Below are 21125 nucleotides of genomic sequence, written 5' to 3'. Positions count from 1 at the left end.
GCATTGCAGTTTAAGGTGCTTGAACTCAAAATAGAGAAATTGCAAAAGGCAACGCTCACTCAGCACTTTCAAACTCGTTAAGATGTGATAAGCGCTCCGACACAGGACACTTTGGGGGTTTATGAACTGTAAACATGTCACACATACTACTTCAATGGATCGTGATTCATATTTGTATAGGTGAGTGGCTATACAAGATTCATTATTCTTTTTAGATCATGTAACAAAATAGATTCTATTTTGTACCTTCTGTTTTGCAGCGAGGAGAAGAAAATTCCACATATTTAAGCTAATAAAAGAATGTCTAAAATTATATGTGTTGGTAAAGAGTAGACTTTTGGAATTCTGTTTTAGTGGTCAGATTGTTTAAAAATATTTCCAGGGGAGTCTCAGAAGACAATTCTGGGTTAAATTGAATCGTCCTGGTACACTGGAATATCTAGTTTGTTGTATTAGTGGTCAAATGGCATTGTGGGATAGAATATAGGAAGAAAAGGTTGTTCTTAGAGTGGATGTTTATTAGTTACATTTCTGTCTGAGGACCTTCAACCTCAGAATAACTATATTGTGGAATCACTTTAGAAGAACTGTGATAGAAGTGTAACTTCTAGTTGTGATGCTAGAAGAACATTGATCTGTCCACAGAACATAACCACAAGTTTTATGTGCAAATGCTTTACTGTAGGGGAAACAGGAATTTGTCACTGTTGATTTTGAAAACAGTAATAAAAAACACAACCGTTTGGGCATTGATATGCACAATAGGTGACTTGTAGGAAGAATAACATTTTCATAGTGATAACATTACAGTTTGAGGACTAAAAACATGCCATCTGTCACGTAACACCACAGCCGCTCTCATTTTACACTACAGTCACAAATGGAATCTCCATGTTAGCTCAAATTATAATTTTATCAATGAAAAATTCATAATAATTGACATTAAGTCCCAGTGTAACTCACAAGGAGATCTGGGCAACCCAAAACTATGGAATACTAAGGTTCAAGGCTCTCAATGGAAACGAGTTACTTAAGTTCAGTGGCTGTACCCTGAATACGAGTAACACCATTAGAATTCCACTTCAAGATTTTCAGTTTTCAAACACCATGGAAATTCACTACAGATTGTTAGTTCACTTGAAATAAAATGTTCTGCTGCATAGGCTATGCTAGGAAGGGGATAAAAATGCTGAATGATAGATGAATAGTCATACAAGAACAAACTCCATTAAAAGTAGAATCAAACATTTCAGGTTGTTTTTTTTTTAAAGAAAATTAGGCACCTCTGCTATAATTTTGTCTGCTAAGAGCATTTACAATAAAAAGTAACACACAAGAATGCATGAACATGAAGATCTAAAACTGAATAAAACCAGCAACACCATAAAATGCAAGTAAAGCCAGCAGTAGTGAATAACCTTAATATATAGGATTACAAAACGAACCACTAAAAGCTTCTAAGATTCTATATTGGAAAAACCTGGGTAAATTTTAAAGAGTTATTTACCTAGTCTTGAATGTATGCAACCTAGGTGCCAGGCAAGACTGTCTAAGAAGGGCATTCCATAACTAGGGTGCCATCGCTGAGAAGGCCCTCTCTCTAGTAGACACCTGTTGCACCTTGTTTGGTGGGAGTACCTGTAGAAGGGCTTCAGAAGATCTGGGTGACAGGAGGTGCTGGTGTAATGCCACACTGCTGCCCCCTGACAGTGGCATTGCACCATTTACTGGAATAGGGAGGAGTGGGCTAGTGTGGTGGCAAGATTGGGGCTGCATGAGCACACTGGTGGGAGTGGCACATTGGTGAAGCGGCACAGCATTGTCCTTGCTACTGCTCTGACCCACCCCTATACCACTGTTGGGAAGGAATGGCATGGCACCACCCCACTGTGCCAGCTGATTTTGCTGGGTAAGTACATATGGGGAGAGCAATCCTTCAGGAAGCCTTGTTCCATGCTGTTTCAGGCTTTCAACACATTCCAGCACTTCAAGCTGGGCCTGGAAGCCAATGTGGGTGGCAAATTCCTGCTCAATTATAGGCATAGCAGTTGGTTTTGGTTAATAATCCTGCTCCCCTGTTTTCGACCAACTAACTTTTCTGGATTGTTTTCAAGTGTATATAACGCATTACAGTAATCCACACAGGAGGTTCCCAGGTTGTGGCTCTCTTTGATTTATCTCTCAATATGCAGACCCCTAAATCTTAACAGTAGGGCTAATCTAAAAGCTGGCCATTTCTATTCGTCATCCCTGAAATTTCTACCGCTAACAATAATTTCAGTGGGAACAGACCTTTAATGAACAGCTTAGTAATACTAAGGAGAACAGAATTCTTAGACGTCCACTGGATGTTCTTATACATAGGTTACCAGTTCTTTATGCTATATGCCATAAAATAAAAGGTTGTTGGTCAATGCTGGTGTTGTAATGATGGGCCAATGCCCTTGCTTTCCATTTCATTACCTACTGAACTTCCCTCCACCCCTGAAATTATTTTAGCCTGCTTCGTAATGAGAGCATTACTGGAATGTGTAAACCCCACGGGCCAAAAGCAATATCATCCCAATAACATATCCTATAGCAAGACAGTGCCGTCCTAATATCACCTGGGGAGTGTTGCATGAAAATTATGAGGGCACATTTGGAGGAGCCTCTGCATCTTTCCTGGGAGTGTTGCCAAGAGGAAATGACATTCACAGATCTCCGGAGAAGAACCGCTCAGCAGAATCAAGGCACAGCATTTCATGCCTGCGGCCCTCTCTGGGAGAGCTGAGCCGGGCAGGGATTAGAATCACAGGGTCGTTTTGCCGCTTCAACAACCAGGCACAGGAGCAGAGGGGCACTGTGTAGTTTGAGCAGCCAGAGGCATTGCACTGACCCCACCATGCCCTCTACTCAGCAAAATATTAGAAGTCACTTCATACAGAGGACAAGAAAGGTATGGATTATAAATAGTCAAACTCTAGGGTAGAGCAAGCTAGGAAAGGATGAAACAAGCACAATGTTACAAATCCTCGTTTCCTTGACCCTACTGAAATGCAATGAAATTAAGCAGGTAATTTGTTCCACCTCATAGAACTTTCTTTTGTCAGAGTGCCTTAAGCAAAAGGGAGAATATGAGAAAGTCCACCTTCTCTTTTTTAAAAAAATAATATTTATTAAAATTTTCAAGGATTACAAAAAACAGAAATAAAAACAATAACAATAAGCAAAAGTAAAAACAATACCAAGCAAAAACAAAACAACACATCACAACAAAAGAAAAAAGAACAAAAACAAAAACACAACTAATCTTCCCAACTTATTTTTCATTCGCTTATTTCCTTGACCTCCTCACACCTCCCTTTTTTGTATTCTAATTCAATGATCTATTTCAGCAAATCCTTTCCATCTTTTCTTATTATTGTTCTGTAATTTATCTCAGTATAATATAATTTTACTTTCCCTCCTTTCACCAATTTTATCTTTTTTTCTTCCCCTTAACCTTATTTTAACATTAAAACTAAAATACTTGTATGTGTTTAATTCCTTATAACATTTCTGCTAAATCCATAAAATATCAATCCATCATTTTTCTATCACTCATTAATTTTGCGATATTTCTATGTATAAACTTTAAATTTTCCAATCTTCTTCCATCAACTCCTCTCCCTGGTTTCGGATTCTGCCAGTCCTTTCCGTCAATTCCATTCCATCAACCTGGGGATCTTATGTCCGAGGCTCTTAACTCTGTTCCATGTCCCTTCCGCAGATCTTCTTCATATCCTTTAATGCTTGGGAGCAAGTCTCGAGAGAGCTCCATCCTAACATTACTTTTATTCCTTCCGGACAGTTCAGCCAAATTTCCATAGTTGAAGCTAGGGTCTGTACAGTATTTCAGGACATATTTCAAATTTCCTCCAGATCCAAAGGCCCCCAAAACTTCAATCTCCTTCAAATCCAAGTCCATGTCCCAAAAGTCAATTAATCCCTGGATAAAGAGATCCTTCCAACTTTCCTTCTTCAGTCCAAGCCGGGATCCAATCCTCAAAAACTGGCTTTTTCTAAATTCAATCATAGAAGGCCTCGATTTATAGTCCTCAATTCGCTTCTGTAGAACTAAGGATCCCGCTTGTGTTATTTTAGGTTCAAAAACAACAACTTTCTCCTTTTCCTCCACCATTTGTTCTGCCAGGGTAGGTTCCTGTGCCAGGTCCTGAATTATTTCTGTGTTAGTACTCACTTGTCCCATATTAGTCACTTTCTGTTCCAAATTATCCATTTTAAAAGTCATATCATCCATCTTTCCATGAATCTCTTCCAGCAAATAGTTCGTCTTGCATAATGCAGTCAAAATAACTTCTCCATTTTGAATGGTCCAAGGTCAATCTCTGGTTCTCAGTATCTTTATCTTACAGCTGGAGACCTCCCAGTTACACTCCTATAACAATTCCAAAGGCTCCCTCTAGAAGGAAACAGTCTCCACTTGTATCAGTTCTTTCAAACGCAGCTCAGGCAATAATCATAGTTTCAATTTTCAGTTACTTTTTCTCCATTTTAAATGCAGAAGAGGACAATGGAAACAGTATCTTGCTCTTATTTTAGCTAGCTGTCAAATCCGTTCTGTCAGTAGACTTTCCCAAGTGTCATCTGGCAGCCGTTCCCAAATTCAGAGCTGAGGTAATTTGATCTTCCCCTCACTCTTGCAGGCTTACTAGGTTCAAAATTTCCCCCCTCTTCTCCTCCTTCCAAGGGGGGTTTTGTATTTTTATCTGATGGAAATTTAATCCTTTATCAAAAGCTTTCAAAGACTTTAGCTTGTAATGTCTTTGCTTCAGACTATTTACAAAAGCGGAAGGCGGACTTCCTGTTTATGACCTTCCCGCTTCGACGCCAAATTAAAATACTTTGAAATCCAATTTTCCGTTATACTCACGGGTAGTTGTTTAAAATCCAATTGTCCACAGGAAAAAGTCAGCGCTCTCCAGCAACAGCAATGCGGCTTCACTCCGTGAAAGAAGCGGTCGATTCAAGGCACCGCGCCACTCACCCCACGTCGCTCCGGATCCCCTAAACAGGGTTTCCCTGCGAGTAGGGGAGGCGCAAAAGGTGCCAGCCGAATCCCAGGTTCACAGGTTTCTTCCACCTGTGATTTCAGTGGGTCTCCACCTTCGCTGTGGCAGTCAGACCCTGTTTTTCACGGAGTAAGTTCCTCCCGATCGGAGGAGCTCCGCCATTGTCGGAGGTGCCAACCCGGAAGTCCACCTTCTCTGTGTTTCAAGCATTACAAAGGGAGTTCTGACCTCATCCCCAAAACACAAGTTGCTTTGGTCACAGAAGTACAACTCACTGTTCTAGTGCAAACTCGCATTGACAGTGGGGATGCCAGAATCTACTTACCTAAAAAAACAAGGGGTGGAAAGCTACAGGTGTTCTGGACTACAACTCTCATCAGCCTCAGCCAGCATCGCCAATGGGTAGGAATAACGGAAGTTGTAGTTAAGAACATCTGGAGGGCACCAGGTTGCCTGCCTCTACTGAAAATGATTCATGAATGACTAGGAAATCTAAGGCAGATGGAAAACGGGCAAAAAAATAAAAATAACCTAAGCATGATTAGTCTTGGGAATTACAGCTGAGATATATATAGGACTGGGGTGTAAGGCATGATAAATGGGACTCCGATTCATGCAATAATAAGTGAAGCATTGTCTGATAAAAATATTCTCCCTCTATCAATCCACTGTGATCAAAACACATGTCAAATGGACTTGCTGCTTGTTAGTTTCAACTGGGTTTTAATTTAGATTATTTGTTTCAGACTACAGTGGTACCTTGGGTTAAGTACTTAATTTGTTCTGGAGGTCCGTTCTTAACCTGAAACTGTTCTTAACCTGAAGCACCACATTAGCTAATGGGGCTTCCTCCTGCAGCCACGCCGCTGGAGCACAATTTCTGTTCTTATTCTGAAGCAAAGTTATTAATCTGAAGCACTATTTCTGGGTTGGTGGAGTCTGTAACCTGAAGCGTTTGTAACCTGAAGTGTATGTAACCCGAGGTACCACTGTATTGATATGTTATAATGACTGTTGAACTTAATTATTTTTAATTGTATGTTGCTTGGTTATTAAACACCTTAAATAAATAACAAATGTAAAGGTGTGCTGGATTTCTATATACATAACAGAAAAGTGATGAACGCATTGATATATAGCTAACAATTTAAATATATAGTTTTTCAGGAAAACTGGTTCCTTCATTTCAGGAAAGCAATATTACATATTATGGAGTAAAATATTCTTGACCATTTTCTCTGTTCTTTTCTTCTCAGTGGATACCATATCTCAAACAGTAGTAAGAGGGGTGGTGGGCCAAGCCATCACATTGCCATGCACCTATCCTGTCCGAAACAGCTATGACCTTACTGATATGTGCTGGGGCCGAGGCAGCTGCCCGAATTCTAAATGCAGCAATGAAATTCTCCGCACGGATGGAAGGCGGGTGATATCAAGAAACTCATATAGGTACCAGTTAAGGGGATCTGTGACATGGGGAGATGTGTCCCTGACAATTACAGGTCTAAATGAAAGAGATAAAGGATTGTACTGCTGTCGTATTGAAGTCCCAGGCTGGTTCAATGACATTAAAATGACCTTGGATCTACAGGTTAATAGAGGTAAGTGGAATTATTATCCTCTGCCCATTTCCCCCATCCTATGAGAATTATGAAAAATACATGTTAGGTTTCTCTGCACTACAAGTTCACTGTGTGGGGAGTCTATGGACCATTGTTCAACTGCAGATGATCTAGCTGGCAGCAGAGCTGAACAATCTAATCAAAAATATTTTCATCTGACCTGTCACAGAATCTCAGTTAGTAAACAATTTCCCCTTCAACCTACTCATTTGTTGGCTTGAGTTGTCATCTTTTTGGCCACCATTTGCTTTGTTCCCATTCCATAGATGTAGTTCTGATACATATTTTTGTTGTTTTCTTACAGCAACAACTACGGTCTCTACCACAACAACCACAGTCTCCACCACAACTATTGTCACCACACCTCAAGTGCTTATCACCACAAGTACTCCTTCTCCCTTAATAACCACAGTTACTTTCCCACAAGCCTCTCCTTTTATTTCAAATAGCCCTGATTCCCCCACTGCAGCCCCCACTGATGTTCATATTCCAACAATGACCACATCTTTTGTGACGACAGACATGGCTGTCGTCCATCAGTCAACTTCAAACCATCTGTCAACTTCTCCATCGGTCAACTTCAAACCATCACCAACCAGTCCATCGGTCAACTTCAAACCATCACCAACCAGTCCATCGGTCAACTTCAAACCATCACCAACCAGTCGCCAGCATGAGTTGACCAAAAATGTCTGTTGTTTTTTTACCACAGTGACTGCCCCTCCAGCTACAGGTACAATGCTTAACCTAACCCAGAAGAACTGACTCCTTTAAGTTCAATTTATTTATTTATTTGCTCTAAGAATTTATAAAATGCTTGATATAAAATAGTTAAGTGGTGGACAAGATGGCAGAGGGACCAGCCATAAGATAACATTGAAAGCATGACTGAATATTCTTCAGTAATAATCAAATCAGCTGCAAACAAAAAGACAGCTGTTCTCCTAGGGAAAGTCTGAGTAAAATAGAAAGGGTTTTCAACAGGCATTGAAAGCACACAAGCTACATACAGGCTGTCAAATTAGAAATGATGGTGGAAGATCTGGGTGAAATAACTGGAAATCCATATAAAGACAGGACAATTTAAAGCATAAAATGGCATAAGTGAGAAGGTAGGTGGAAGTGGAGAAGTGAACTCATTCCTCCTAAACACTGGCTCTCCCCATATGCCCCCCCCCATGGCAATCTGGGACTAGAAGTAGCTCCAACTGAAAAACCAGCTAGGTTAAGCAACTTTGAGGAGAAAAGAAAAGAAAGGGGGTGGGGAATAGCTCCCCACTTCTTCTGTGCTCCTTTTAAAATATCCCCCCTAACCCCACCTTCCACTTTATCTGGATTGTTCTTCCCTCACAGTAACAGTCATACCTCTGGTTGCGAACGTGAGGCACATTCGCAGCCCGCAGTGTTCGCAGCCTGAAGCACTGTGTCTGCACATGCGTGTGATGTCATTTTGTGTTTCTGCGCATGCGCGAGCACCGAAACCCGGAAGTAACCCGTTCCAGTAGATCCAGGTTCGGCGCAGTCCGCAACCTGGAGCTTTCGTAACCTGAGGTATGACTGCAGTTGCATTCTTAAGTGTGTTCCATTGTATGTCGGCTTGAAGTATTTCTTAGTTCTGTATTAATCTTTGCTGCAACAGATATAGCTTGACTGTGTGACCCCAAAAATGCCTATTTCATGGGCCTGGGCATTTCTCCCAGAACCCAAAGGCAGAGCCAGTTTTCCAGAAGTCAAGTGTACCCTGGAACACAGTTACTTAAATCACATTTCATGTTCTATATTGTTCGCGTTAGGACCAAAGAAACACAGAAGTTTCCTTTCCTTCTGCTTATGAGCTTCCTCATTTCCCATGCAACCCACCAAAACAATTGTTTTCAATTCTCCATTTTGAGCTATTCTTCCAAGACTTTGTTAATGCAAGTCAGACCATGTACGGAGGTTGTATTCACAAGAAGGATTCATCATGGCAGAGAAGTCTGCTTATGATGACTTTCCTTTCCTGCTGTAAAGGATTGGCCAGACTCCCCGGTGGCTTCTGTGAAACTGTCCTCAGAAATTCAGATTCTAGATTTGACATGTGCGTTCATGACTTAATTGTTTTGTTTTCCACAATCCAATTCCTAGCCACAAACAGCAGCCAACATCCAAGTCTGGGGATGGGCAGGGGGAGGAAGGAGGGCTCATTGATTTCCTGTTGCTCCCATGTGAAAAGACCCCATAAACTTAGGCAACAATTCCAGAATAAAACCCTCTCTTCCGAAAGAGAAAAATTCTAATCATATTTTTCGCCCTCCATCTCACTTTAAAAACAAAAACCAATTCAAGGCTTTCCTCAGATAATTCAGATGCCCGAAATATTACCTCGCCCCCCAATATGAACTCTGGTGAAATGGTGTGAGCGGGCTGCAAACTGGAGAGTTCCTGGAAGCCTGAAATTTACAATACTGTAAGTGTCAGACCATTTGTGAAAAATCACTAAAGATAATTTCCCTGAAGGTTCTCCTATGCAATGGACAGTTTGTGGTAATTATCGTAGGATCCAGGAAAAAGTAAAAACACCAGCATTATAAGGCAATATCCTACCTGGAGGTAAAGAGATCACAGTGGAATATGTTATCTGTTCTTTTCCCGTGTTTGGTGGGAACATACTTCCAAGTGGAAGGAATTATGGGACCTGAGATGCATGATGAGAAACAAAGCCAGGGCCCCAACATTATGTTTGTTGTCTCCACAGCCCCCATGTTGTCGGAAAGAAAGTAGATGAAAGTAGTGGAAAGTGGTGGTGGTTGTGGGACTACCCAAGATGTGTATACAGTTTAATGTAAATAGATTCTTAAACCTGCCCCTTGCTACAAAGTCCTGGACTCAAAAGCAGCTGCTTGCTTCAGTGTCTCTCATTCCTGTGGCAATGGAGCTGCTGCTGGATGATCCCTGTTATGTAGTGAAGTTTCACCCTGGGCCAGCAGGGGGATACTGTATATAGTTTTCACTCAGGTCTGTAGATAGTTTTCACTCAGGTCCACGTCAGTTATTTTAGGCGGGAAACGCTGGGCTGTTGTTGCTACAATGTTGACAGCCGGCTGCCTATAAAAGCAGGCCGGCTGAGCTGTTTGCAGTCAGTTCTATTCCAGCTTACAAAATAAAGAGCTACTTGGCGAAATCGCTGTGTCGTCTGCTATGTCAACCCACAACTTAACACTGGCGACGAAGGTGGGATTGATGGACATCAGAGCACAGCCAGATGCGGCCAGCCTCTGAACTGAGCTGAATCACTGAGCTGAATCACAGAGCGAAATCACTGAGCGAAATCACTGGACAGAACCAATTCAGAGCTGACTGTTCTGGCTAAGAGCACTGTGTTCCATCCATCGCCCTTCACGTCGGCATCGGAATCATGGCTTCACTTGTGCCTCTACCGCTGTTTGCGTCAGCCTCTGAATGATGGGACTCCTACCTCGCTCGGTTCGACTGCTACCTCCAAGCCAACGAGCTGACAGCAGTATCAAAGGATCGGAAGCGGGGCCTATTCCTCAGCCTCTGTGGGCCTGAGGTGTTTGAGACGGCCCGAGCATTGGTTGTGCCTGAAGCAGTCCAGGCAACACCATGGGACACGATCCAAGAGAAGCTCCGCAACCACTACGCACCAAAGCCGTCCAAGATTGCTGCCCGCCATGCGTTCTACCACCGGAACCAGGCAGAGGGGGAGTCAATCAACAACTACACCACCGCCCTGCGACAGGCTGCAATGCACTGTGAGTTCCGAGACTTAGACGATGCCCTGATGGATCGAATCGTCTGCGGGGTCCGGGACATCCATCTGCAACGGCGTCTCCTCGCCAAGCCAGACCTCACGCTACAGAAAGCCATTGAGGAGGCTGTGGCCTCAGAAGCTGCTGAACGCTCCGCCCAGGAGATCCGCAAGTCCAGCAGCCCGCGTCTTGCTAGGGAGCCAGTTCCGGTGCATCATGAAGAGGCCAGCAGTGATGAGGCATCCTCCAGTGAAGACGATGACGTGCACCAGACAAAGCGGGAGCGCAGGAAGTTCCAACAGAAGTCCAAGGGCCAACCGGAATGTGCCGGCTGCGGAGGCAACCATTCCCGTGCCAAGTGTCGATTCAGAGACGCCATCTGTAGGAAGTGTTCCAGAAGGGGCCACATCGCTAAGGTCTGCCGATCGGCTCCGTCTGACACCCCCCCCTTCATCGACTCGCAAGTCCAAGTCTTCACTCCAGTCTGCCAAGGAAAGTTGTTTCGCTCTCACCAACTGCCGCTGCCCGTCTGGAACCACGATTGGCCAAACCGACTCGCCTACGCGACGCAAGCTGAACGTCACGGTGCTCATTGAAGGAGCTCCATGTGACATGGAGATCGACACCGGGTCTGCCCTGTCCATCGTGTCATGGAGCACCATCAAAAGACTGGTACCCAAAGGCAACTCGACTCTCACCGCGTACACCTGAGAGACTACCAGGGAAACGACATTCCCGTGGTAGGCGTTGGCCGGTTCCGGATTGCCTTCAAGGATTTTTTGGGCCTGCTCCGGTTGGTGGTGGTCGAAGGTCAGCGGCCAAGCCTCCTAGGGCTAGACTGGTTTGATGCCCTCGGCCTGGAAGTCACCGGCATCAACTGCATCTCTAACGCAGAGACTGAGGGTCTGGTCAAAGACTTTGCCGAGGTTTTCGACGGCACCTTGGGGCAATATACAGGTACGCCCATCTCCTTTAGCCTTGATCCACAAGTCGCCTCCATCAAGCTAAAGCCACGCCGGGTTCCCTTTGCTCTCAAGGCTAAGGTGGACGAACAACTGGACAAACTGATCGCCCAAGGAGTTTTGGAGCCGGTTGACCATGCCAAGTGGGAAACCCCCATCGTCACGCCTGTCAAGCCAGATGGGTCAGTGAGAATCTGCGCTGACTACAAGTGCACGATCAACAAGGCACTTCAGCAGCATGCTTATCCGGTTCCTGTTGTCCAACACCTGCTGCATTCCCTGGGTGAGGGTAAGGTCTTCGCTAAGCTGGACCTTGCCCAAGCCTATCAACAACTGCCCGTCGATGATGCCACTGCTGAAGCCCAGACGATCGTCACCCACCGGGGGGGCATTCCGTTGCCGCCGGTTGCAGTTCGGGGTGAGTGTGGCTCCTGGCATCTTCCAAAGCCTTATGGAGCGTCTCCTGCAAGGGCTTCCGGGCGTGGTACCATATTTTGATGACGTCTTGGTGTCTGCAGACTCACACCAGCAGCTGTTCGAGCGCCTCCGTGCCGTGCTGACCAGGTTCCAAGAGGCTGGGCTCAAGGTAAAGAGGGAAAAGTGCCAGATCGCTGTTCCACAGGTAGAGTTCCTGGGCTATCTTATCGATGCCTCCGGCCTTCACCCGACCACATCCAAGATCCGCGCTATCCAGCAGGCCCCCACCCCAAAGAACAAGACGGAGTTGCAGGCGTTCCTGGGGCTGCTGAACTTTTATAACATGTTCCTGCCCCACAAAGCCACAGTGGCTGAGCCTCTTCACCGACTCCTAAGCACAAAGACGCCTTGGGCCTGGGGTCATCGGGAGACGGCGGCCTTCAACGCGGTCAAGGCTCTCCTTTCATCAGACAGTGTGCTGGTACAGTACAGTGAATCCAGGCCGCTGGTCCTTGCCTGCGACGCCTCACCTTTTGGCATCGGTGCTGTCCTTAGTCACCGTTTTCCAGACGGAAGAGAAGCACCGCTCGCCTACTTTTCCAGGACGCTATCTCCGACGGAACGGAATTACAGCCAGCTCGACAAGGAGGCACTGGCACTTGTGGCTGGAGTGAAGAGGTTCCATGAATACCTCTATGGCAGGACTTTTGACCTCATCACTGACCACAAGCCACTCCTGGGCCTCCTCGCCGGTGATCGTTCAACTCCACCGGTCCTCTCGCCACGCATGCTGCGATGGACTGTTTTCCTGGCTGCCTACCACTACCGGCTCATCCATCGCCCCGGGAAATCGATGGGCCATGCCGACGCCCTCAGCCGTTGCCCTCTTCCAGCATTTGTGGAAGACCCGGCTCCAGCTTCATCACTCCTTCTGATTGAGGATCTTCCGGCAGCGCCTGTATCGGCTGCCACTGTGGCCTCCGCGTCTGCCCAGGATCGCACCATCAGCCGGGTGCTCAACTGGGTGTGGAGGGGGTGGCCACAAGGGCCTTTTGCATCGGAGTTCCAGCCCTTCGCAACCAGACAACATGAACTCTCAGCTCATCGCGGCTGTCTGCTGTGGGGAGACCGCGTCGTGATTCCCCAGGGACTCCGTCAGCGCGTCCTGGAGGCTCTGCACGTTGGCCACCTGGGAATTGTCAAAATGAAGGCGTTGGCTTGGGGTTACATCTGGTGGCCTAATATGGACGATGCCATCACTGCCTGGGTGTCCGCCTGTCAAGCGTGCCAAGAGTTGAGGCCTGCACCACCGGCAGCTAAGGGACACACCTGGGAGACGCCAAAGACACCCTGGTCGAGGGTGCACATCGATCTGGCTGGCCCCTTTCACGGCCGGACCTTTATGGTAGTGGTGGATGCCTATTCCAAATGGCTGGAGGTCGCCCTGATGCCCTCCACCACTACCAAAGCCGTCATCCGGGTGCTGCGAGGCCTGTTTGCAACGCATGGGTGTCCTGATGTCCTTGTCTCTGACAACGGACCGCAGTTCACGTCAGGCACGTTTGAGCGGTATCTTTTGGGACTGGGCATCCGCCATGCCCTAACGGCACCCTTCCATCCATCCAGCAACGGGCAAGCGGAAAGAATGGTGCGCTCGGCAAAAGAGGCACTGGCGCGCCTGGACCGGGGAGACTGGCATGAGCGGGTCGCCGAATACTTGTTCGTGCAACACATCACCCCTCATGTGGCCACAGGGCGGAGTCCTGCTGAACTGCTTATGGGCCACCGCCTCAGGTCACCGCTCGACCGGCTGCACCCGGACTTTGGCGTGGCTGAACCCCCAGGCTGTGCCAACGCGCCACGGTCATTTGTCCCAGGAAACCAGGTCTTTGCCCGGAACTATGTGGGGGACATTCCTTGGGTGCCAGCCACAGTAGTGGGAGTCACTGGACCTCGCTCGTACCAGGTGGCACTCGAAGACGGACGCTTGTGGCGACGGCACATAGACCAGCTTAGGCGCAGGGTTGGGGACTTGGACACTACCGTGGTGCCCCCAACTGCGCTTGCGGCTCAAGAAGAGACACGTACAGATGGCGAGGCCCCACCTACACCTCCCTCGCAAACTGCCAGCGTGGATCCGAACCAAGCCGCTTCTGAGGGTCTGCCAGACTTACCACAGACTCAGACCGCTCCACTTGCGGAGGCTCCACCCACAGCAGCGGATCCAGGGGAGTTGGTTCCAACGCCACCTAGGGTCGCACCACAGCCTCAGCAAGAACTGTGTGGCCCTCTGGACTTGGCTACCAGTCCCCGGCGGTCTGGCAGAGTTTCCAAGCGCCCAACTTATTTAAAGGACTATGTTGTTGGACATGTATCACTGTTGGTCTAAGTATGGGAAATGTAACCGATATGCTTTTGTGCCTAATTGAACCATTACGCGTAGTGCTGTATATAAGGAAACCATTACGATTGTAACTAACGCCTTATCTCGGTGGGGAGGGGTGTTATGTAGTGAAGTTTCACCCTGGGCCAGCAGGGGGATACTGTATATAGTTTTCACTCAGGTCTGTAGATAGTTTTCACTTAGGTCCACGTCAGTTATTTTAGGCGGGAAACGCTGGGCTGTTGTTGCTACAATGTTGACAGCCGGCTGCCTATAAAAGCAGGCCGGCTGAGCTGTTTGCAGTCAGTTCTATTCCAGCTTACAAACTAAAGAGCTACTTGGAGAAATCGCTGTGTCGTCTGCTATGTCAACCCACAACTTAACAATCCCTATGAGCTCAGTAGACTGTATCTCCTGCTGCTTTCTCCGCCACTGTATTCTCTAGGTTAAGGTTACCAGATGTCCCCGTTTCCCGGGGACAGTCCCCAGATTTACAAATCAATCCCCTCACAAAATCCATCTATTTAGTAGGAAGTTGAAAAGTGTTCCCAGATTCATTGAAAAAAATCTGGCAACCTTACTCTAGGTGGGTGTTTTTATTGTCTACATCAGCACTGTAGTCTACTCAGTCAAATGTTCCTCTTCAAATCCCTTAGAATCTCCTCAGAGAACTGTCCCTTACTTCTCAGAAGACCAAACCCTTCAGTCCCCCAAAAGTGCTGTGGTTCACCCACAGATGTCAGAGAACTCCACTGGAAACAGGAATGGAAGTGAAAATCCCCAACATTCACATGATAATCAGAAGTCAGGAATGGAAATGACTCCAGCAAATAACAGGTAGTCTTCACTATTATTTTTTTATCTGGCAATGTTACACAAGTCATTACATTATTTTCTGCCCTTTTTCCTAACATTCCCCTTCCACTGAAATGCATTGAAATTAATTACTTCATTAATTACATACATTTTGGCCATAGCGAATAGTGAGATGAGTAACAGGTTTTAGCAGAAGCTGAACTGCAGTGGAAAGAAAAGGTGCTGTTTGTGATCAACCTGGGATGGGAATGGCTGCCTCCTTGTAACCCTACTCCAGGCATCCCACAGGGTTCCAGAGGTCAGGGTGGTTTCATTTGATTCATAATCCCATGTACTGGAAGAATATCTGTGGTGTCATGTTCTCATTAGTAGCTTATAGCTGCAATGACATTATGAAGATGGCCACCACTGCAAATAAAAGAAATTTAATTTTCTCCATGTCTGTTCAACCAGTTTTATTGTGGAAACTCTCATTGGAATGTTATAAGCTTTAAAATGTGTATTTATGATTTGTGATCCTCATTTTTTCCTCTCTTTTTTAGCCAAAACCAGTTTGGAATTTCTGATATGCTAGTAACATATAAGGTATTTATTGTATTTGGTTGCTTACTTTTCCAACAAGCTCAGACTCCTACCATATATGTACACAGGGAAAAGCATGGGATTTGGAACAGAAACATTAGCCAGTTAGAAAGGGGTTAAGTGGGGGGTTACCAACCTTTGGGGATCAGTGGGCATATCTTGACACCAGTCACAAAATGGCAGCTGTGGGGTCATGTCAGAACACAAAATGGCTGCCACATCTAAAAGAGTAGAAAAAGAGATGTGGCCACAAAATGGTGCAGGCATGATCCCTCTCCCACAACAGTCAACCTGTCAATGGGCGGAAATCCATCTATATCAGCCACCACCAGACTTGTTCATGGAGGGAAACTCTTTGTTCCTCTTCTCTGTTTGGAATGGGTGGGAAGGTGTGTGTTCAATCCTGACACCCAATTATATGTGACATGTTTAAGGGAGTATATTCATTGTAGGAGAGACTGAGCCATGCAAACAGGAATGGAGTAGGAAGATCAAGTCTCTGATGTATTGTGGATTTTTGAGGAGATGTTTACTGAGACTTTTCATGGGTGCCATAGATGGTACTGGTGGGCACACTGGTACCCATGGGTTCTGTATTGTCAACCACTGGGACATGCTTTACTTCCCTGAATCCTTCTCCTGCTCTACTCCTGGGAAGAAAAGTCTGGCCTTCAGCATACATCTGCATATGCTTTTCCTGGCCATAATGTAAGCACACAAAGTATTACCATGACAGGGCTGTTCTAATTTACACGCTCAAAATTGCACCCTGATCCAGGTGAAAGAGAAATTTATTGAAAGCTTGTCCCCAGCATGTGTAAATGTTCTTCTACTTACATCTCTAGTTCTGATCTTTAAATGTAAAGGAAAAGCGAACTTGTATATTTGGAAGCTAGAGTGGGTTGGATCACAAAATCCAACTCAAGTAAAATGTGCTGACCGATCCACTCCTTTCAGCCCACCAACTGGAGCTTCAGGCCAGAACACTGGTGTCCAGGTGTCCTTGTCTGTTGGCAAACTTAACCTGGATCATAACAGTTTTTGGTTTGTATGTTTTCCCTGTTAGGAAGTGCTGATTCTTGGTGCTATTGTGCTTTTGGTTCTCCTCTTGATTCCAGTAGTACTGCTAATGAGACGTAAGTATGAAATATGCAGTTTGTACTCTGTTTTAAATAAATGCTTGGTACCGAAGAAATCTTTTGAAACTTTTCCCTAACAAAGCTGCAGTTTGCTAATCTAGTTCTAGAGCACACTAGCAAGACAACTTAATCTCATTCCAGGAATGCCTCTGACATTTCATAGACCATTCTCGGTTGGTTGGTTGGTTGGTTCCTTCCTTCCTTATCTTCCTTATCAAGATAACGCCTTATCTTGGTGGGGAGGGGTGTTATGTAGTGAAGTTTCACCCTGGGCCAGCAGGGGGATACTGTATATAGTTTTTCACTCAGGTCTGTAGATAGTTTTCACTCAGGTCCACGTCAGTTATTTTAGGCGGGAACTCTGGGCTCTTGTTGCTACAATGTTGACAGCTGGCTGCCTATAAAAGCAGGCTGGCTGAACTGTTTGCAGTCAGTTCTATTCCAGCTTACAAAATAAAGAGCTACTTGGAGAAATCGCTGTGTCGTCTGCTATGTCAACCCACAACTTAACAAAAACCAACTCAATATTTAAAAGTAATTTAAAACAATTTAAAACAACAACAAAAATTTCAAATCCAACACAGATGCAAAGTGGGATAAAGATTTCTACATAAAAGTGTAAAAGAAATCAGAATTTTAGTGTGAATTTCTCCTCATCAATACATTTTTATATGCAGTTTTGACCACTGTAGACTTTTTTTGCAAGCAATTTTCCCTAGCATTTTTGTATGTTATTTTCACAAACATCTTCATTTTCATGCACTTTCCCCAATACGTACATTAATTTTTGTAAACATTGCTTGGCTGGAGAACTGCACCAGATAAGGAGGGCTGCATTTCTGTTTGTATATTGTTTGAGAAAGTGCAGACTGCATAGATTTGGCTTTAAATGCATACTGAAATGAACCCCCCCCCAAATCCCTACTCCCAGGTAAGTGTGTGTAGGACCGAGCCCTTGCACCAGTCTTAAGCAAAGCTATCAGATTCATGCATAATCAGCACCATAAAACATCAATATACACCAATATAAAATTGTATTTAAACAGAGTAGAATATCAGCATAAAAAACAACTCAAGTGGTTGTGAAGCACCAGAATGGTTGTGAAGCACCAGAATGTTGAACAAAATTGTGTTCCTGCAGCAATGTCCCTCCAATTTCACAGAGCTTTCTTCTCTTTTGTCTTCTTTCTTAAAAGCTGCACACTCTTCTCTAGCACTGCAGCCCATGTCTCCTATGATTATTAAGGAATAGGGAGCCTTGCCACTTTCAGTGCTCCATTTCTCTTCCACTGCATGAAACCCTCTTGGGTGAATCTTTGAAGTCACCCTCAGCAATCTCTTTCTGTATGGTCTTTCAGTTGTGCACAAAGAAGAGTCCTGACTGCTTGCTATGCTATTCCTGTTGCTTTTAGTGAAAGTTTTCTACTCCTCAAGAGTTGTGTATTATGACTTAGCCAAGTCTGTTGGTTCACTAAATTGCATCATACTGTCCTAGAATAGATGTTCCTCTTAAAACTAATCAATCTTCATTCCTTCTCTAGGTAAAAAGATTAGAAAATACCACATTGACAAAACCAAAAGGTTAGAGTTTAGTTTGCAATCCAATTCTTTTTTTTGTCTAATTGAACGAGAGACATAATAATTTTTATATGAGCCCACACTAACATTTCTGGTTCTATTTATTTTCCCTTTGTGTTTATTACCCTTACCCAATAGCCCTGTCCTTTTTAATTTTTCTTTTAGACTGTAAGTAAGCCTCAGGGCAGGACTTGCGTTCTTTTCTTGGGAAATATCAATGTGGCCATAGTAATTGTTCTGCACTTATTCAATGGATGCTATCCCATAGGCTTTATATGCTAATACTGAAGGGGAGGGGGGGGAGTGATCAGGATTGATTTATTTTTTACTATCCTAAGAAATCTGTTATCCTAAGCTGTATGTTGACACAACCACGACACCTACAGACTCCACTGACTTTCAGGCCCAACTAAATCCATGCATTGTACAATACTTTTGCCCATTCGTGGGTTGGCAATCTTAATTTGGCACCAGAACTACAGTATAGCGAAAGAAACTGAGCTAAATGAATAAGTTAAACAAAACAACCGTGTACTTGTTTACCTCAAGCTTTAAAAAACTTGTGCTTGTCCTTGCAGCTTAAACACACATGAAGAACCCGAACAAACACTTGCTGAAACAGGAGGAGAGAATGGAATGTTTCCTCTGTAGCAGTCGCATTTTTACATTCAAATCTAGCTACAAATTCAAGATCCATGAATGGAAGCATTTCGAAGAAGCATTCCGGAATGATAGATTGCATAACTTATGCTGATCGTCCTATTTGCATCTATTTGCCAACTAACCACTTCATCTCTCCCCTCCCCCCCGCTTCTCTTCTTTTATTGGGCTCTCTTCCCTGCTTCCACCTTTCATGTGTAATTTTAAAATCCTGTACTAAGCATAAAATGAATGGTAAATAATGGTAGTGGTTGTGATATTAGTTGCAGCTGTGGCAGTAGCAGCAACAGCATGTTGGCCTATTTTCCATCTGGTAGTAATCTGCTATTCCAGCAGTTACTAATAATGCTAAACTCTATTACTTAAACATTTTCTTCCTCAAATTTCTAGCTGTTTAGCTTACATCATGCAAATCCTTTTACAAGTAATACATTTTAATCATGCTAGTGATTAATATGTAAAGAAGCATTGTGAAATTATTGTTATTGGAAGTGGTAGTAGCAATGTATTTAGACAATGTATATACAGCGCTGCTTAATTACAGCAGTCTCTAAGTGGTGTACAAGGAAAGCAATACAATAAAAATAAAAATTGGTTAAATCTATTAAAAATGTTTAAAATAAATCAAATCCTTAAGTAAACTATTCATGTATTGCCTAATGATGAGGACTTGTGCCTTGTGCAGACTGCCCCAGAAATGCAAGTGAGAAGTGCTCTCTTCCATGTGTTTGAGCTAGCTCATGTTTGAGTTTTTGTTTTAGCTCATGAACAATATTTGCATTTTAAAGAGTTTGACAGCACAAGCCTACACAAGTACTCATAATTCTTAGTTTAATGGGTAGGTGTACATAGAACTGCAGCTTCAGTGACCTGATCAGTTATTGTGAACCATCTAGGCTCTGTATCTTGGTAGATTCAGTGTGGCCATTGCCTTCAGTTTATTCAGTCATTTTCTTTGGAGCAAACATGTCCATGAGAATGTTGCACACTGCCACAATAAATGGAAATACATGCCTTTCTGTTCTTTTACAGCATTCTGCAGACAGACCGGGGTTAATGTCTGAAAAAATTACAAGTGTATAGTGCTACCTAAAGTTTAAGAGTTGATTCTTGAATCTTTGCTGAGATTGATTTCATAGGCACTTTCCCATGCATTCTGTTCCATTACTCAAATTCTTTCCCCAACATTTGTGCAATCCTGTTATTCAATATCCTAAGACAGCTAGAACCATTAGCGCAGTTTGCACCATGGTCTTGCAATGGAAACCATACCTTCGTTGCTGTTTGTCAGCTGCCTCCATGTTGTCTGATGTTGCCTCCAAGCTGTTAACCAGGCATTTTGCCGAGTCTTGAAGAATGAGAAATAACCGTGGTGCAGTTACAACTTGTCTGTTACTCTTTCTTCCAGATGTGGCAAGTTGGTGGGGCTGAAAGGGGGAGACAACCGCAGTAGGCGGGTAACTAGAAGTCAAAAAGCACCTTCTGCAAGCGTAGTGCAATGCCTCCTTTGACCAATGAACAGACAGGATTTGATTCAAACACTCCCAACCTATCTGACATATCATTCTGAAAAGTTATAATGCATCATATACATGCACTCCTCAAGATAATGGAGAAGCCAGTCTGAGCAAATCTGCCTTATGGAGACTGTGCCCCAGAAATGTAAATTAGATGCAACACAGGCACCTGAGCATTCCTTCTTCCCCACCTTGCTCTCCATATCCTCACTTCCAATTATTTACTCTGGCTCATGTTTGAATTTACAAAGGAAATCAGAGGATAGGAACCTGCAGGGAACACTAATGAATTCTGTTGGGACATATGTAAATGGAAATGCACTGAACTAATTCATGAGGAACTGATACCAGCTGTCAGCACATTTAATGAAAGGTTAAAGAGATCTTTTGGAGAAGCAGCCAAGAGAGACATACATTCCTCTAAAGAAATAAGGCATAAGAAATGCAATCCCGGGATGCTGAGAAACTTGGCAAACATGGCAGCTCTTTAAAGAGCGACAAAGTAAAAGAAAAAGAAAAAAAGAAATACTGTATTAAGGTTAACATTCCTTCTCACTTAAGAAGTCCTTCAAAGCAAGGATGAGTGAACTGACTGACCCATTAGTACCTTATCGCAATTCAGAATCTGTTAGCCAAATTAAGTTTG

At 44.3% G+C, this 21125-nt stretch overlaps 1 protein-coding gene across 1 annotated transcript; it reads left to right on the top strand.

The window, feature by feature from the left end:
- Nucleotides 1-19573, top strand: LOC307209751 (uncharacterized protein). The gene is made up of 9 exons (XM_079965123.1): nt 1-180; nt 6311-6655; nt 6981-7282; nt 7349-7409; nt 14844-15024; nt 15546-15588; nt 16652-16721; nt 18266-18305; nt 18881-19573. The coding sequence occupies exons 1-9, from the start codon at nt 135-137 to the stop codon at nt 18951-18953; spliced, it is 1161 nt and encodes a 386-aa protein (XP_079821249.1). The 5' UTR covers nt 1-134; the 3' UTR covers nt 18954-19573.
- Nucleotides 19574-21125: the final 1552 nt, after the last annotated feature.

The sequence above is a fragment of the Podarcis cretensis genome (assembly GCF_951804945.1).
Source record: "Podarcis cretensis genome assembly, chromosome: 2".
Taxonomy (NCBI): Eukaryota; Metazoa; Chordata; class Lepidosauria; order Squamata; family Lacertidae; genus Podarcis; species Podarcis cretensis.
The sequence above is the reverse complement of the archived record's forward strand: the minus strand, read 5'-3'. Positions and strand labels throughout refer to the sequence as shown.

Coding starts and splice junctions, on each gene's coding strand:
- LOC307209751 (XM_079965123.1), top strand. CDS start 135: ATGTCACACATACTACTTCAATGGATCGTGATTCATATTTGTATAG. Junction 16,722..18,265: donor AGTAGTACTGCTAATGAGAC/GTAAGTATGAAA, acceptor TTCCTTCTCTAG/GTAAAAAGATTAGAAAATAC. Junction 18,306..18,880: donor CACATTGACAAAACCAAAAG/GTTAGAGTTTAG, acceptor TTGTCCTTGCAG/CTTAAACACACATGAAGAAC.